This window comes from Suricata suricatta, chromosome X (genome assembly GCF_006229205.1).
Source record: "Suricata suricatta isolate VVHF042 chromosome X, meerkat_22Aug2017_6uvM2_HiC, whole genome shotgun sequence".
NCBI lineage: Eukaryota > Metazoa > Chordata > Mammalia > Carnivora > Herpestidae > Suricata > Suricata suricatta.
Window position 1 is genome coordinate 12,068,950 of NC_043717.1, and position 17,565 is coordinate 12,086,514.

At 44.8% G+C, this 17,565-nt stretch overlaps 1 protein-coding gene across 1 annotated transcript in view; it reads left to right on the plus strand.

Moving 5' to 3' along the window:
• The first annotated feature begins 464 nt into the window (after positions 1 to 464).
• SYAP1 (synapse associated protein 1) overlaps positions 465 to 17,565 on the plus strand; it is a 31,022-nt gene continuing 13,921 nt past the window's right edge. The window contains exons 1-4 of the mRNA XM_029930115.1: positions 465 to 781; positions 9,987 to 10,105; positions 10,883 to 10,949; positions 14,207 to 14,280. Coding sequence (XP_029785975.1) covers positions 589 to 781; positions 9,987 to 10,105; positions 10,883 to 10,949; positions 14,207 to 14,280 — 453 coding nt within the window. The 5' untranslated portion in view covers positions 465 to 588. The remainder of the gene's footprint in view (positions 782 to 9,986; positions 10,106 to 10,882; positions 10,950 to 14,206; positions 14,281 to 17,565) is intronic.

Below are 17,565 nucleotides of genomic sequence, written 5' to 3' on the forward strand. Positions count from 1 at the left end.
TGGTTGCAATGTTTTGAAGAAACAAAGTCTTTTGACCTGTGGTTTCTCACAGCTTAGATTCTGCTGCCTGCATCCCATGGGGTCCTCTAACACTTTTTAGGCCGCTGTATTACCTGTAAATTGGTCGTTGGATCTAGAGGCGAATTTTGATTCGGACTCAGAAAGGGGCTAAAGACCTCCATTTCTGCGTGGACGCCCAGCATGGCCTGACAAAGCGAGGCTGACTCAGCAGCCATGCTTAGAGTGACAAAGACGCCGTTTCCACGGCAGGATCAGTCACCTAGCGGAGCTGGGGAAGGAGTAGAAACGACAGGGCGGGGCTACGCTGGGAAAACCCTTTGCCGGTTTTCCACGCACGTCACAAAAGTCACTGAAATAAACAGAGCACGGGGGCGGGGCCTTTGGTGGAAGTGACGCACGCGCGGCCGGCGGCGGAGCTGCCATAGAGACGGGGAAACGAAAGAGGGGCTGCTTCCGGCTCGCACTTCCGGCCAGCTCCCTGAGAGACGCGCTTTGTGGAGTCCCCGGCCGGCAGTGCCCGTTAGGGTGTCCGGTGACCCGGACCGCGGTAGCGGCCCCGCGGGCGGGATGTTCCGGAGTTTGAGCACTTGGTTCGGCTTGGAGCAGCCGGCGGCGGGTGGCCGGCAACCCGAGGGAGACGGGCCGCTGGAGGAAGACGCCTCACCTCAGAAGTGCTCCGAAGCGGTGACCGAGTCGGTGGAGAGGGAGCCGCAGCAAGCGGGGGACCAGGAGCTCCTTCACCAGGCGAAAGGCCTCGGCAGTGAGTCTCCTCCGGCCCTCGGTCCCAGAGAGTGTGAGGGTGCCCGCTCCCTGCTCTTGACGCCCCCCGGGGGCGCAGGCCCGACGGCTTGGGGGGTGTGGAGTGGGTGCAGGGGGAGGAAGGTGTGTCTCGGGGTCCTCTTGGGACGGAAGAGGTTGGGGAGGATCCCGGCAAGGCCGAAGCTTCTCTTAGCAGTCAAATTCTGGGCAAGTTCCTGGTGACAGGTCACTCTTTACGAGGTGTGTAAACATTGGGAGCCGGGCTCCCCGTAAAGCGGTGTGGCTCCACGTCTTTAGGTTGGACAAGGCATCTTCGTTATTCATTTCTTCGGCTTCCACCTCCACACCCCCCACCCTCAGGACGGGGGACGTTGGGGCGTTTAAGGTAGTTGGAAACGTGCCCTTTTGCGCCTTTAGTGCATTGTCTGAAATAAATTGCGGGAAGAGTTACCGATGGCGTCCCCCTGGCTGGTTTGGGTGCAGTGGAATTTTTAAAAGCGGGAGAGTAGCTGTCGATTATTGTGATGCAGGTTTCAGTACTAGATGTTTTGTGGACGATTTCTCATGTAGTCTGTTAAACACCTCAGTGAGCTGGGAGAACAAGCCCATAGTTACTGGCTCCAGACTATGGCAAATGGTAGACGTGGAATTTGAACCCGGGTCTGTCTCATTTCAAAGGCCATGCCCTTTGCGAGCCAGTCTGGTTAGGGAGGAGAGTAAAAGTAGTAGGCTAGAAAAATAAGCACCTAGCTCCGGTAATCCTAATTCTGGAGACCTTGGCTGAAATAATCAAAGAAAACGTCTTTGAGAAGGTGAGTCCTAAAGCAGATGGCACTACAAGTGAGAGAATTGTGGCAAAGGTAGATACTCAATTTAGCAACCATTTTTTAAGAATCTACTCAAAGGCAAGAACAGCATAGGGAAGGCTGGAGCCTGAAAGCGGAGAAAAACATAGTAGAATATGAAAGGCGCTAAACCGACTACCTGGTTAATCGTCTTGGTTTCAGCTCAGGTCATGATCTCACAGGGCTCAGGTCCTGATCTCATGGTTTGTGAGTTCAAGCCCCGAGTCAGGCTCTATGCTGACAGCGAGGAAGCTTCTTGGGATTCTGCCTCTCTCTCCCTCTCTTTGTGCCCCTCCCTGGCTCGTGCTCACTATCTTTTGCTCTTTCTCAAAAATTAATAAATAAACCTTTAAAAAAAATAAAGGCTATAATGTTCAAAATGCTTGGGGGAGGGGCAGGGGAAATAGACCTAATCTAAAATCATGGCCGTATAGAACCTCAGCTCCAGGCCCCCAAACACTGCACAAGAGACATAAAACTAAGTGCTGTGCAACAAAATCTCTAAAGAGGGAATAACTTTTCTGTGTAGAAAATGGAGAAATGAGCTTGCCATATATTCAAAAGATGTGAGATGAATTGGACTAGAACTGGAAAGGCTATGTTAGGTAGGGGTTTTTTTTAATGTTTGTATTTATTTTTTTGAGAGAGAGGGAGACACAGAATCCAAAGCAGGCTCCAGGCTCTGAGCTGTCAGCACAGAGCCCGACGCGGGGCTTGAACTCACAAACCGTGAGATCGTGACCTGAGCCAAAGTCGGACACTTAACCACCTGAGCCACCCAGGCGCCCCTATGTTAGGTAGTTGAGATGGATACAAGTGGGACCATGTTAGGAAAAGCAGGGTATGGGTGTTTACTTCATTTCCTAGAACACAGAGAACCATTTTCATTATATTCAGGCAACTATCAAAAGTCACTTCTGAGGCGCCTGGGTGGCTCAGTCGGTTAAGCGTCTGACTTGGGCTCAGGTCATGATCTCAGGGTTCATGAGTTGGAGCCCCACATCGGGCTGTATGCTATCAGTGCAGAGCTGGCTTTGAATCCTCTGTCCCTCTTTCTCTGCCCTTCCCACACACGTTCTCTCAAAAATAAATAAACATTTTGTTTAAAAGTCACTTTTATTTTTTTTTAAGTAATCTCTATCCCCAACTTGGGGCTTGAACTCACAATTCTGAGATCAAGAGTCACATGCTGGGGGCACCTGGGTGGTTCAGTCAGTTAAGCGTCCAACTTTTGTACCCAAAGAATACAGTAGTTATGATTCGTAGGAGCACATGCACCCCAATGTTCATAGTAGCACTTTGAACAATAGCCAAATCATGGAAAGAGCCTAAATGTCCATCAACTGACGAATGTATCAAGAAGGTGTGGTTTATGTATACAATGGAATAAGACATGGCAATGAGAGTGAAATCATGCCATTTGCAGCAACGTAGAGTAGATGGAACTGGAGGGTATTCTGCTAAGTGAAATAAGTCAGAGAAGGACAGATGTATGTTTTCACTCATATGCGGATCTTGAGAAACTTAACAAAAGACCATGGGCGCAGGGAAGGGGAAAAAAGAATAGTTACAAACAGAGAGGGAGGGAGGCAAGAGAACAGAGGGTTGATGGGGGTGGGGCAGATGGGAAAGGGGGTGATGGGCACTGAGGAGGGCACTTGTTGGGATGAGCACTGGGTATGTATGAAAGCCAATTTGACAATAAATTATACTTTAAAAAATGGTTTTATCATCAACTTGAAATTTTGTTTATATTTAGTAACAAAGACCTAAATATTATAAAATAGATTTATTTTCGATATTGATGTCTACTTTGGATCTTAATGCCTCCATCTCTTTCCTCACCAGACTCTTAGTGTTTGGGGAAGCCAAGGTTAGATGGAAGTACTACCATGAACCTACTCATGTGGGAGTCAGGCTCAGAGATAAACATCTTTAAGTTTATTAATTTTGGGAGAGAAAGAGTGGGGGAGGGGCAGAGATGGAGGAAGAGAGAGAATCGCAGCCTCCCCACCCACACACACTGCAAATGTAAAGTTTCCAAATAAGTGAGAGCTATTTTGTCTCTGAAATTTATGTAATTTTAAAACTTGTGGGGAGAAGCACTGGGTGTTATATGGAAACCAATTTGACAAGCTATTTTTAAAAAAAGATGTAAAGGTTCTTGTTTATACACAAACCTTCAGAAAGATAAGAGAGATGATCAGATATTTTCTCATTTCTATGTACTGATCCTAAAAGGTATGTTGTCTTTAATAAGACTCATCTTTTGGGGTGCCTGGATGGCTCAGTTGGTTGGGCAGCCAACTTCGGCTCAGGTCATGATCCGTGGGTTTGAGCCCCGCATCAGGCTCTGTGCTGACAGCTTGGAGCCTGCCTCAGATTCTGTGTCTCCTTTTCTCTCTGCCTCTCCCCCACTTGCATTCTGTCTCTCTCAAAATAAGTATTTAAAAAATTTTTTAAATAAATAAATTAGAAGACTCTTCGTTTAAAAACTGAAATTAGGGCCACCTGGGTAGCTCAGCCTGTTAAGCATCAGACTCTTGATTTGGGCTCAGGTCATGATCTCCAGGCTCGTGAGATCCAGCAAAGAGCCTGCTTGAGATTTCCTCTCCCTCTCTCTGCCCCCTTCCCCGCTCTCTCCTTCTGTCTTTCTATCTCACATAAATAAACTTAAAAAAAAAAACAAACCCTGAAGTTAAACACCCCTGAGCCTGACAACCACTGAATAGATTCATTTCTTTAGCCTTTTAAAATCTGCACGGCCTCTCCTGGGAGCCCTGTTTGTTCTGTAAACATTTGTTGAGTGCCTGTCTTCAGGGCTGGACTCAATACTTCTGGTTCATGATGATCTATTTGTGAATGTAGGCAACTCACCGGTTACAAGTGGTGGAGACCCAGGCCTACATTTCACTCAGTCACCTGAAACCAAACCTTCCCGTGCTTGGTCCTCCCTCCTGATAAACTCTGGCCTCCTAGGATCACCTGCTTCAGAAGGAAGCAGTCGATAAGGGAACTCACTGAAGAGCTCCTCCCTACCTCCCTGAAGGCCTCATGCCCCAAAGTAACTTCTTATTCAGCACAAATTGGTTGTTTGGTTTTTGTTGAAGGCAACCAGTTGACGCTTTATCTCTATTTTTTTTTTTAAAGAAAAGTCCATACCTCTGAGAGTGTTAAATACGTGAATCATTTGCACAGTTTAAATAAGTGGGAGAGTGGCCAAAAATGAGCTTTGGCTTTTTCCAAACCGTCCCAAAGGCCAGTCTCTGCCCAGAAATGGAGAAAGGGCCATCTCCTCTTCTCCCTTGAAAAGTACTATTAGTAGGGGCACCTGGGTGGCTCAGTTGCTTAAGCGTCTGACTCTTTTGGCTCAGGTCATGATCTCATGGTTCAGTTTGTGAGTTTGAGCCCTGCAGAGCCTGCTTGGGATTCTCTTTCTCCACCCCTCCCCTGTTCTCTCTGTCTATTTGTCTTTCTCTCTGAAAAGTAAGTAAACTTTTTAAAAAAAAAAGAAAAGTGCTATTAATATTTGCAATGTGGGGGGGCGCCTGAGTGGCTCAGTCGGTTAAGCATCCGTCTTTGGCGCAGGTCATGATCTCAATGTTCGTGGCTTTGAGCCCCGCGTCAGCTCTGTGCTGACAGAGCTCAGAGCCTGGAGCCTGCTTCAGATTCTGTATCTCCCTCTCTCTCTGCCCCTCCCCTGCTTGCGCTGTCTCTCAAAAAAAAATTTTTTTTTGCAGTGGAACTGTGTAAATTAGGCCATCCTCTTTTTCTATAGGGAAAGTGCATTTCAAGTTCTAGGTGCCTAACATACTTAGTGTACAACTAAAAGGGTTCCAAAAATTAATGCGTATATAGAAAAACATATCTGCTTTGATACAGAAGTAAAATAACCAATTAAGTTCTGATGACAAACTCAAACTTCGCACCAAGAAGGCGGTATAGATGATCAAAAGCTTGGATCCCACGGCTTATGAATGGTACTAAAAAGAAGTAGGGATTTTGGCTCAAAGAAGAAACTTACGTGCATTGCTCAAAACTCTGAAAGTTTGTTTGTTTGTTTGTTTTATAGAAAAGTCATTTTATGTTACTTAAGAGTACAAATCTAAGTCTGAGAGGTAGGAATGACAAGGAAAATGAAAAGGATTTCCTAATGAGAGGGGATAACAGTAATAATTGTCTACCCTTTGAAGTCACGTGCTCCCCAGCCCTAAAAATGGGGCTACCTGGATAAGAGGTTCAGTTGGGTAACCCCTAAAGTCCTCCAACATGAAGGTTCTAAAATTGTATGAAATATAGTATTTTTGAAAAATGAACCAGCCCCTTCTTAAGAATATTAATTTTCTAAGGCTTTACCTTAAAAACCAGTATCTGCTCATTTTGTTAACTATTCTAGTAGCAAGCCTGAAACTTTACCTTCTTCTCTTTATTCTGATGAATTTAATGTTTATTCTGACCTTTGGGAACCTTCCCACTTTCCTTTATCTTTATCATTCCATTCAGTTCTGCAAGCCCTTGTCCGACGCTCATCTGACATGAGGCCGTGTGGGATCGGAGCACAGGCTCGCTGGTCAGAAGCAGATAACCTGTGTTTGAGTTTTCTGCACTCTTGTCTTTATTGTGCTATCATTCGTAAATTACAGAAAGTTCAGCTGCAAATTACAGAAAATCCAACAAACAGAGGCTTAATAAGACCACCCCCAGGTTTGATGAGCACCCACCAAATGGGCTTGTTTTGGGAAGAAGGAAGGGAATAGGCATTGGCTAGGCCATCCACAGACTCTCCTGCTATCTTAATGGGCAAATCATTTATCCTCTGTGAGCCTTGGCTTACCTATCTATAAGCTGGGCAGATCATATCTATTCTTCCCAGGATGATTGAGACTAAAATGACATAATGAAAATGAAGGTAAAATGACTACTTTCAGTAGTGTGAAATTTGCCCCCTCCTTACATAAGGTTGCTTATCAGTCTTGCTCACTGAGACACATTTTACTTAGTCTTCCTTTTCTTTGGTTGCTGCTTCAGTTCAGACCTTCTCTTTATGCCTGTGTTTCTGAAGTGGACGTTGTACTCCTGTTACTTCCTGTTAACTCTTAGTCTCAACTTTTTCTAACCACTCAATTAAAACTACCTTTAACTTGGTGTCAGCCGATATATTAATTTGCAAAATTAATGAGCCACTTCTCATATGAGCTTTCTTCCCTGAAAATCTCCTATCATGCTTTCCCATTCCCCACTCCCTCTGACTTTGCAATCCAGACCACTCTCTAATTATTCCCTTCTCTGAGTGCCTCTGTTTAATGATTTTTCTTGCTCTTCTGGTCTTTGAGCCTTTTATTTGGTTGGAACTGGACATTCCCTGAGGGCGAAAATGATACTTTCTCCAATATTCTCTGTGTTCAATGTTCTCTACCCATGGGGTCATTAAAATCTGAGAATTGAGATTGTTAGGCTAACATACCAGTTTTATTTGTGTATTTTAAATGTTTATTTTGGAAAGAGCATGCAAGCAGGGGAGGGGCAGATGAGAGAAGCGGAGAAGGGATCTGAAGCAGGCTCTGCACTGACAGCAGCATGCCCAATGCAGGGCTCAAACTCACCAACCACGAGATCACGACCTGAGCCGAAATCAGACACTCAGCCGACTGAGTCAGCCAGGCAACCCCAAAATACCAGTTTTTAAATGGCAGTCCTCCTTAGAATAGAAATGATGGTTCCTTTTTTTAAGTTTTTTTTTTTTTTTTGGGAGAGCAAGAGTGTGCGCATTAGGTAGGGGCAGAGAGAGGGAGAGAGAATCCCAAGCAGGATCTGCACTGCCAATGCAGAGCCCAATGCTGGGATATTGGGCTCGAACTCATGAACCATGAGATCAAGACCTTCATCTAAGGGCGCCTGGATGGATCAGTCAGCTAAGCATCTGACATCAGCTCAGGTCATGATCTCACAGTTGATGATTCGAGCCCCTCATCAGGCTCTGTGTTGACAGCTCAGAGCCTCGAGCCTGCTTCGGAATTCTCTGTCTCCTCTCTCTCTGCCCCTCCCCTGTTCATGCTCTGTCTGTCTTTCTGTCTCTCTGTCTCTCTCTCTCAAAAATAAACATTTAAAAAATGAATTAAAAAAAAAGACCTTCGTTGAAACCAAGAGTCAAACGCTCAACCGAGTCACCTAGGCACGCCATAAAAATGATGATTCTAATTAAAAACATTTTCCTGAGGGGCGCCTGGGTGGCTCAGTCGGTTGAGCATCCGACTTCAGCTCAGGTCATGATGTCTAGGTTCACAGGTTCGAGCCCTGTGTCGGGCTCTGCGCTGACAGCTCAGAGCCTAGAGCCTGCTTCAGATTCTGGTCTCCCTGTCTCTCCAAAATAAATAAACATTAAAAGACTTTTTAAAAATTTTTTTAATGTTTTTTATTTATTTTTGAGAGACAGAGCCAGCAGGGGAGGGTCAGAGAGAGGGAGATACAGAATCTGAAGCAGGCTCCGGGCTCTGAGCTAGCTGTCAGCACAGAGCCAGACACGGGGTTCGAACCCACGAACCATGAGATCATGACCTGAGCCAAAGCCAGGCGCCCCTAAAAAACTTAAAAAAAAATTTTTTTTTAAACATTTTCCTGAGAGAAAATCTTAAAAGCTCTTTTAGAACTTTACATTTTTTTGTGTACGAAGAATGTTTTTACAAAATAATCTGGCTGTCTACAGAGTTTATTGTACCACTCTGTGTAAATAGACTAGTCATAACCAAACAAATGAGGGACTTCACTAAAGCCCTTCCCTAAAACTTACTGTGTTGCTCCCCATTTGTCCATTCAACAAGGACTTATTGGCCACTCACTGGGGATATGGTAGCAAATCAAACAGCCTTTGTCCCTGCCCCAGTGGGACTTAGGCTGGGCCCTGAGTCTGTCTAACTAAGAAGACAGTCCACCAAGTAATGAGTAGAGTGTCATGAATATTGTTGATCGGGCAACACAGGTGCTGAGGGAACACATCTCAGGAGCTCCTACTCCAGTCAAAGATCCAGGGAACATTTCCTGAGACATGATACGTAAGCGGAGACCCACAGCATATGCAGAGTTAAGCCAGACAAAAGGAGGACAGATAAAGGTGTTTCAAACCAAGGAATAATGTATCTGAATCCTCCTTGAAGATACTCAAGAATATCTTGGCATCATATGAATGTAGAATAGGAGGGGGAAGAATGGCGAGAAGGAGACTATAGGCAAGTAGTGTCCCGTTTTATAGTCCCAGTGGGGTCTTGACGTCATTGACAGGTGAATGCCACCAGACACAATCAGAGAAAGTAGACTTTTTATGGTAAAGGTGGGAGAGAAGGTCATTCAGATTGGGAGATGGTTCTGCTGCTCCCAGATAGAGTGACAGGTTGCCTAATTCTTGGAAACTGATTCCAGCCACCAGTGAGGATTTAATTCAGGGTCCCAAGCTCCCTTTGCCATTCTTACCTGGCTTTTCTCCCTGAGTGTTGTGAGTGTCAGCCCACCTGCCCCTCAGCAGGTGCAAGCAACAGAGGCAAGAGTGCCCAAACTTAGGGAGTATCTTCCACTAGATGAGATTGGAAGGCAGTGGTCCATGAGCATCCCCCAGCAGGTCCAGCTTCAGGACCTGCCTGAGGTTGCTTCCTACAGCCTAGATTGTATACAGTGTGGATGTTGTGTACAGTGTGGACAAAATGATATTTGTCAATGTATAGGCCTTTATAGTTGCAATGGAGCCTTGATACATAATGACTTTTCAGGTCTTCAGGGAAGTTAGTTTTGTGCTTTTGTAAAGGTGAAAGTTTGTTCCAGTTTTAAGTTTATTTTACATATTTGCTCATTATTATTAGCTAAGAAGAATTTATATTTATATTCGGGCTTGCCAATATTTCCATTGATTAAAAATCCCCCAAGATTTATCACAGGATGGGTTAATCTAGGGAAGGAGGGATTTTTTTTCTTTGAGCAAGAGGGAAGGAGAAAATAAAATAGGGTATTTCGGGTCTAGAAAGGAAGGAAAGTGAAAAGGAGCCTTGATCTTATTTGTGAAGTTGGAAGGGAGATTACTTGCCGAGATCAGTTGGAACAAGAGACTGGAGAAAGGTGAGACAAGTCTGAAACAGCTACTGGGGGAGAACAGGAGTGTGCTTAACGCTCTTTTCAATAGATGAAAGGCCTGGGATGGATGGCCGCCTGGTCCACCCAGAAGGTGGGGTACTGTCAGTGCTTCTTGCTTCACGTCCTACTTAACAAGAAACATGCCCTATGGTTTAAGATTTGCATGAGAGCTCTTTAAGGGAAAAATCACAAATATAATAACCATTGTACTTGAATGGAGCATAGACTCTCTTTTATTCTTTACAGACTATCTATTTAGCTTTGCAACTGCTGCTACAAAAAAGATAACTGAATCAGTTGCTGAAACAGCACAAACAATAAAGAAATCAGTAGAAGAAGGAAAGATAGAAGACATCATTGATAAGGTACATTTCAACATCTTTTCAAATTGATCAGCAGCTAAATATAATTATCCCTTCTTTTTATGAACTTCATTAACCCAAGTAGTTTATCATACTCTGATAAAAATATTAATTGTTGAGACTCTTGGGGTTCCCCCCCTTCTTTTTGTATAAGAAGTAGCTATGACTTAAATAACCTTGGTTTTAATTTTAATTTATTCTGAAACACATTGATAATTTTGCATAATACTGAACTTTTTATATTGTGGGTTTAATTTTAAACTGTAACTGTTTCCAAATATTTATGCTTTTACATCATTCAGTTAGGTTTTTAAAGTCCCATTAGGAATTACATTTTAAGACTCTAAAGAGTGAGTTTGTTCATTTCTTGCCGTGGTAGGGTGTAGGCCTGGGGAATTTCATTTATGTTGGTGATTATTTGAACTAAGGAGGTCATCAATTATACTTTAGATAGCTTGTTATTTAGATGCTTTGTTCTGTATACTACATGTGAGAATGACATTTGACCTGGCTTTTATTGTTTTTTTGGAATAAAACAAAAATTCACTTTTTAACTCATTTTATCTTTGCATTTGAAAAGATAATCCATCATAAAAGGGTTGTATACTTAAAATTCAAAATTGTTGAGTTGATTTTCTCTTTTTGTTGAAGAAAGGGGAAGTATCACTTTCTTAACCTTTTTATTTGAAGAAAATTAATAAAATGTCTCAAATGACTTCATAAATCCTACATGTAATAAGCTTCTCAAAGTGATTTGACTCTTTATATATTTTTTAACAGACCATTATAGGAGATTTTCAGAAGGAACAGAAAAAATTTGTTGAGGAACAGCATACCAAAAAATCAGGTATGGTATGGGTTTTTATACATGAGTAACCTACCATCTATTATTGAGCACCTATTAATGTGCCAGATACCACACTAAGGCTCTGATAATACAAAAATGTATAAGTAACAGCCCCCATCCTTCAGGTAACACAAAGACTAGGGGGGAAAGCAAGCTCATAAACCTTTGGGATTTAAAGGAAGGAAGGAAATTATTCCCTGTGGCTGGAGTGGAGGGTGAGATCCCCCGGCGACGGCCCCCCGGGGAGCGGGCTGTGACAGAGAGTGAACATTCATTTCTCATTTTATAACGTGGCCAGCACAGTGTGTGATACACACACATAATTGGCACTTAGCAAAAGTTGACTCCCTTTCCATTCTCTTCAGGAGATAAGAATGAAAGAGCTTTCCAGAGGACTGACAGAGGGCCGTGAAAAGTCATGCAGTGTTTGAGGAAGTTAGTCAATATGTTTCAGTACTGACAAATGTTTCTTTAAATGTTTGCAGTTACAGGATCTCAGAATGTCTACTTTTACCATTTGATTGTGCTCAAACACAAAACTGGCCTCTTGTCTTTGAATTTGGCAAAGGGGTAAAATAATTCCATCAGTTCAAGCCGTGCCACAATTCAAAAAGAGCTACTTCGCCCTGTGGTGGGTCAGGCATTGTCATGTCTAGGTAAACTCAAAGTGCAAAGCAGCTTTGGGGACGAATAGCCTGTAAAAAGCATACGTTAGGGCCGCAGTGAAAGTGCGCCTGGCTTGGAGACCCGCGGCAGCTGCTAGTCAGGGCCTGTGACAGGAGCTCTGGGGGCCGGGTGAAGGCGTCAGAGCCGCTTGCGGTTTTGAGATGCCCATTAGACCCCAGGTGAGAGGACCATGTACAAAGGTAGGGAAGGGAATGCAGGAAAATTCCATTCCTCGATCGCACAAGCCACATTGCAAAGGCCCAGTAGCCACATGCGGCTAGTGGCTTTCATACTGGACAGTGCAAACCTAGACCATTTCATCCTTGCAGAAAGTTCTGTTGGTTGGCACGGCTCTAAGTTAACTGAACGGGGTCCGTTGGGAGCAGTTGATTCCTGTGCGAAGCATGCATGAATAATTCCACCTACTGATGCAGATGAGTAGTCAATTCGTGTAAAAACCATGAGAGCAGGTGAGCTCAGTGAGAAGGCTGTCAAGCACAAAGATTGCTGAGCAGAGATCTAACAGTGTTGAGGGGAAGGAATGAATGGGAGAAAATGACAGTTCCCGAGTGCCTCTTACGTGGCAGGCCCTTTATATGCAACGCCGCCTTTACTAAAAGGTGGTATGGACAAGTTAATGTGCTCTAGGTTACTCAGCTGGTAAGTGATGAAACAAATCTGCCCTTAAAGCCAATGCCCATTTGCTCAGGAGAGAACAGCTATGAGAGAGAAGCAACGGAAGCCCAGGGCCGGGAGGATTTCTGGGAGCGTCAGATCAGCTGAGAGGTCTGGTTACAAGGACCACGCGGAAAGGCAGCCTGGGAGTGCTCCCTGTGCATCTGTTCATCAAGCGGCCACGGTGACTCGGAAGTACTTACTGTTACCTCCGTTGTGCAAAGAGGGAAACTGGGCCTAGAGAGAGAAGAACGAAGCGCTGTCCACGGCTGGACAACCAGGAGTTTGTTGGTCCCCTAGAAAGAGCAGTTCCCGGGGAACAGCGAGGCGGGGGGCATCTCATCCTTAGCAGCAGCTTGAATAGACCTCATCTATTCACCCACAGTGAATAGACTTAAATTGGAGGCCAGAATATTAAAGTCCATAGTGTTTTGAACGGGTTTTACCCCAATTTTTTAAGTGTGAAAATATGATTGTTTTATCTTATATTTAACAGAACTTGGATTATAATTGCCACCATTTGCTCACTTAGGATGAGCCAAAGAATGAGCCAGGTTTCTTGTCAGTCTGTCCATTTGTCCGTCCACACATGCACGTAACTTTTCTGTCAGTTGGTAAACAATAGGATGTCTCTTCCATAGGACTCTTGCCACATGACAGAAAGGGGGGGGTGTTTTGGCAAAAATACTAGGACCCCCTGCATGTCCATCTTTTGTGCTGACCTCCAGCTCGGATGCTCACTGGCTTTGTCTCCACTGTTTCCTACTTGCTGCTTCCTCTGAACACCCACTACACACACCCAGCCCTGAACTCCTTCTAGACCAAGATCGGCTCCCAGGTCTCTTCAGAAAACCCCTGGGACCCACCTCTCAGTGGCTGACATTTGTCGTCCATACTATAAGCCTGCTGAGTTATAATTCCCTTTTTCTTGTGAGCCCCAAAGACAATGTGTCTGTTGTAGATCCCAGCCCTGTTTACTCTCCCTAATTTGTCCATTTCTTTCTTTCTTTCCTTTCACTCCTCACAACCCTATTCTCAGCTCCTAACTGCTTATCACCTTTTGTCATGGGTCAAGTACAGTGACTTTTTAAACAAGTTTTTATTTGGAAATAATTTCAATTTACAGAGCAGCTGCAAGTTTAAAGGGAGTACTGAGAACACCAATACCCCCTCTCCCTAGATGGTTGGTTTTAGTCCATCTGTCTTGTCCTTCACACCCTTTCTCCCTCTGTGTGTCTTTTCTGTTCCACTCAATGTGTGTTTCCTAAGAATGAGGGGTATTCTGTTGCATAATCACCAACCAGACAGTTACCAGCTTTAGGAAAAGAACATTGATACAATGTGCATATTCTAGTTTTGTCAATTGACCCAGTAGGTCCTTTGTACATTTTCCCCTTCAGTCTAGCATGCGTGTGTCTTAGCCTCTTTTAATCTGCACCAATCTGGGGCCTTTGTCTTTTAGGACATTAATGGTTTTAAAGGATATTCCCTGGCCCCCGCCCATCTCCTTTTTTTTTTTTTTTTTAATAGTCCTTTCGAACTTGAGCTTTGGCTGATATTTCCTTGTGATTAGATTCAGGTTATGCATTCTTGGCCAGAATACTACATGAGTGATATTGCGTCCTTCTCAGCCCGTCTGGAATAACCATCTCTTTTTCATTGGTGATGATGATTTGGGTCACTTGGTCGAGGTGTTGTCCAACATCCCCACCATATAATTCAAGTAATTTTTTTTTTTTTTTTACCAAATGCATATATGCTTTAGATTCATACATTAAGTTTGGGAATTATATTCGTATGTGGAGCTCATTAATAAATTGCTAAAATGACTATATGGGAACTCATTCTTTCAAACCGTGGATTGCAGTGTAACCTTTGTAACCTGGTTTTCTCTTCTCTGTTATTAAAACCTTCAGAAGCAGCGGTGCCCCCGTGGGTTGATAGTAATGATGAAGAAACAATTCAACAACAGATCTTGGCCTTATCCGCTGTAAGTACCTTATGATTCCCTGTATAGAAATACTTTCTTCCTATAATGACTTTATCCGTAGAATATTTTTCTTCTGTCCAGTATTTAAAATGTTCTGAGACACTAGGACTGTACACATCAACTTAAACTGTTTTTTTCCCAAGTTTCCCCCCGACAAGTTTTAACTTTTTAAGTTCTTTTTTCTTAACAGAAAAGTCTGATCTGTTACACAAAATAGTTATTTCAGACTTAAAAGGTTCTTTTATGTTATTAAGGTAATCTTTTGAGATATGCTATCATACAAAGTTTCTAGATAGCATTCTAATTCATCGGAATGAAAAGATTGTATTCTAAATTTTCTCTTTAACTATTCTATGTATTGGAAACTGAAATGGAAAGAAAGAAAATTTTTTTTGCTGGCCTACAAAGGTTTCTCTTGGGACGTCAGAGGGAATGCAGTGATACCAGTTAACAATTGTAGAGTACCTGACAGTTTCAGAAAGAACTTTCTTACCCATTAGCTCCTTTAAGCTAAACTGCACATTTATGAGGTAGATAGAGGCTTTTATCTCCATTGTGCAGGCGTGGTGACCCTGACTCCCAAATGTGACACTCACTACTTACATGTGTCTCCACTGGGCTGTGGATTCTTAGTGAGCAGAGAGACCGGCTTTGATCTCTGTCCTCAGCACCCAGCAGCCTGCCTGGCATGGGACTCAGCAGATAGAGCTTTGACTGTATCGTGGTTTTTAAGCTTTGTTTTTAATCCACTCTCTTTTGTTTTTAAACCAAAGTTCTAAATGGAACTTCAGTCTAGAAAACAGACATAGAGCTGGGCTTTACTTTGCTTCCATTGCTCTCCCCCAGGGCATTTTAAGGTTTTTTTTTTTCTTTCCATTAGTAAACCCTTTAAAAGACTTTTTTTTAAGTTTATTTATTTATTTTGAGAGAAAGAGCGCGCACACACAAGCGCAAGCAAGGGAGGGGCAGAGAAAGAGGGAGACAGAGACTCCAAGCAAGCTCCGCACTGTCAGCACAGAGCCTACGTACATGGGGCTTGATCCCATGAACTGTGAGATCATGACCTAAGCAAAAACCAAGGGTCGGACGTTTAACCTACTGAGCCACTCAGGCGCCCCCCCCTCCACTAGGAAGTCCTTTAAAGGCCTGAGCATCCATTACAAGTTCAGTATGAACATCATGTGGTTTCTTTACTGTGTTATGGCCAAACTTGATCCGACATCACATAATGCTTATCTCCAGAAGAGAATTGGGACAATGAGACTATCATTTGAGGGCAAACATCAGATCCTCACCAGTCACGTGAGTCCTCACAGCTCCTCTGTCCCCCAGACCTCTTTCTGTCCTCATCGTCATCATCTCAGAATAAGACTCCAGTTATCCACCAGTTTGTTCTAGTCACGAACCCAGGAGTGTTCCTTTAGTCATAGCCCACCCCCACCCTGCCTGGGCCTGCCACATCCTCACAGCGCCGTGTTCCTGATACGCTCTCCACTTCTCCCATGCCGCTGCCGCCACCATGGTTGCTGTGCCATCATCTCCTGCCTGCAGCATCCTAACTGCCATCCCATCCTTGCCCCTTTCCCTCCAAGCTCACAGCGGCCCCAGGGGTCGCGTTTATGGTGTAAATCCCTTTGGGTCACTTTCCTACATAGAACCTTCTAATGGCATCTCATCTCTCCTTGGCCAAGGTCTAAACCCCCTCCGCTGGCTTTGAAGGGCCCTGGCTTTGCACCCTTCCCCTCCCTCATGCCCTACTGCCCTGCGTCCCAATGTTCCAGCCACTCTTTCTTTCTGGAGCTCAAGCAAGCCAAGCTTTGTCCTGCTTCAGTGCCCGGTGCTTGCTGCCCACTCTTCCTGGAAGCCCACCCTGCACCATTCTACAAGATCTCATCTCAAAGGTCACCTCCCTCACCACCCTTTCAGCCCTCTCTACCAGTCACACCATCTCCTAGCCTTAGCGGTCTGGACCCTTGTCTGTCTTTTCCCACTCCCGCACCCCACAAGTGGAATAGAAACACTGTGAAGGCAGGGAGGGGCACCATTTGTGTTGTGCCCTGCTGAGCACGTGCGTGGTGCTTGGGGCACAGCAGGTGCTTACTGCATCTGCTGAATGGGTGATGCAGGGAACGTTGCACACAGACAGGCCTGCAAGAGAGCACCCAAGATGTCAGCGTGACCCAGAGCTTTGAGGCATCTTCCGTACATCCTTTATGGTGGCCACTGAATGTTTTAAGAGATAAACTAAATTACTATAGTAGAGAAGTCAAAAAATACAGTAGATTAAACAAGCTATGACTTTTCCTCCCTCCTCCCCCCTCATGTAAGTCTAGAGGTAGATGGTCCACGTAGGTGTTCCTTGCCCATGAAGTCATCTAAGACCCAAGGATTTCCTGTCTTAATCCTATCCTGTGCCAGGCGAAGCCAGCTCCCATGACCATGCCTGTGTTCCAGCCTGTGGGAACTAGGAAAGCAGTTGGCGGGCACACCAGACTGTTTACAAGATGAAGCTCAGAAATTGCACCTATCCCTCAGGCCTACATCCCTTGGCAACTTAGATGCGTGGCTACTCCTGGATGCTGGAGAGCCTGGGAAATCCGATCTCGGGCCCGGTGGCCACATGCTCAGCTGGAACTCTAGAGTTGTGATCCTGGAAGGAAGGAAGGGAGGAAAAAAGAGATGGATGGAGAGATACTGGGAGATGGGAGGGAGAGAGGATGGGATACTGGGAGATGATTAGCAGTCTCCATCAGAGTTGCCTTATATTCTCTGACTTGCCAAGCACAGGTTGGGACAATTCAGAACCTATAGCAGAGGAGACCTTTAAGTTTCTTGTGCTGGGCACTCCTCAGGGCATCATGCATAAAAAAGAAATTGATAGTACAGCTGTCCTTAGGTAGTTGTGAGAACGCAATCCAGCAGATTGTGTTTAGAGCCTCCCCTGTGCCAGCCTAGTCCCCGGCCTGGCGGTGGCTGCGACCTGCCCTCCAGAGCCTGGAGGCCTACTGGACGCCTACCAGCTGAGTACACATAGCGTCGCTCCCAGTACTGAGCACCGTCATGCAGGATGCCATCGAAGCACCGAGAAAAGGGGCATCTCCCTGGTTTTGGAGAGGGAAGAGGAGGAACTCAGGGCAGCTTCTCAGAAATGATGGAGTTGCAGCAGTCCTGAGTCTTGGGAGGAGGCTGTGAGGACGTTTGGGGGCGTGAGGCAGGGTTTGACGTTCAGGTAGCGGGGGTTGTAAGCATTTGGGTGTGACCGGACTGCATGGTGCAGGCGGAGGT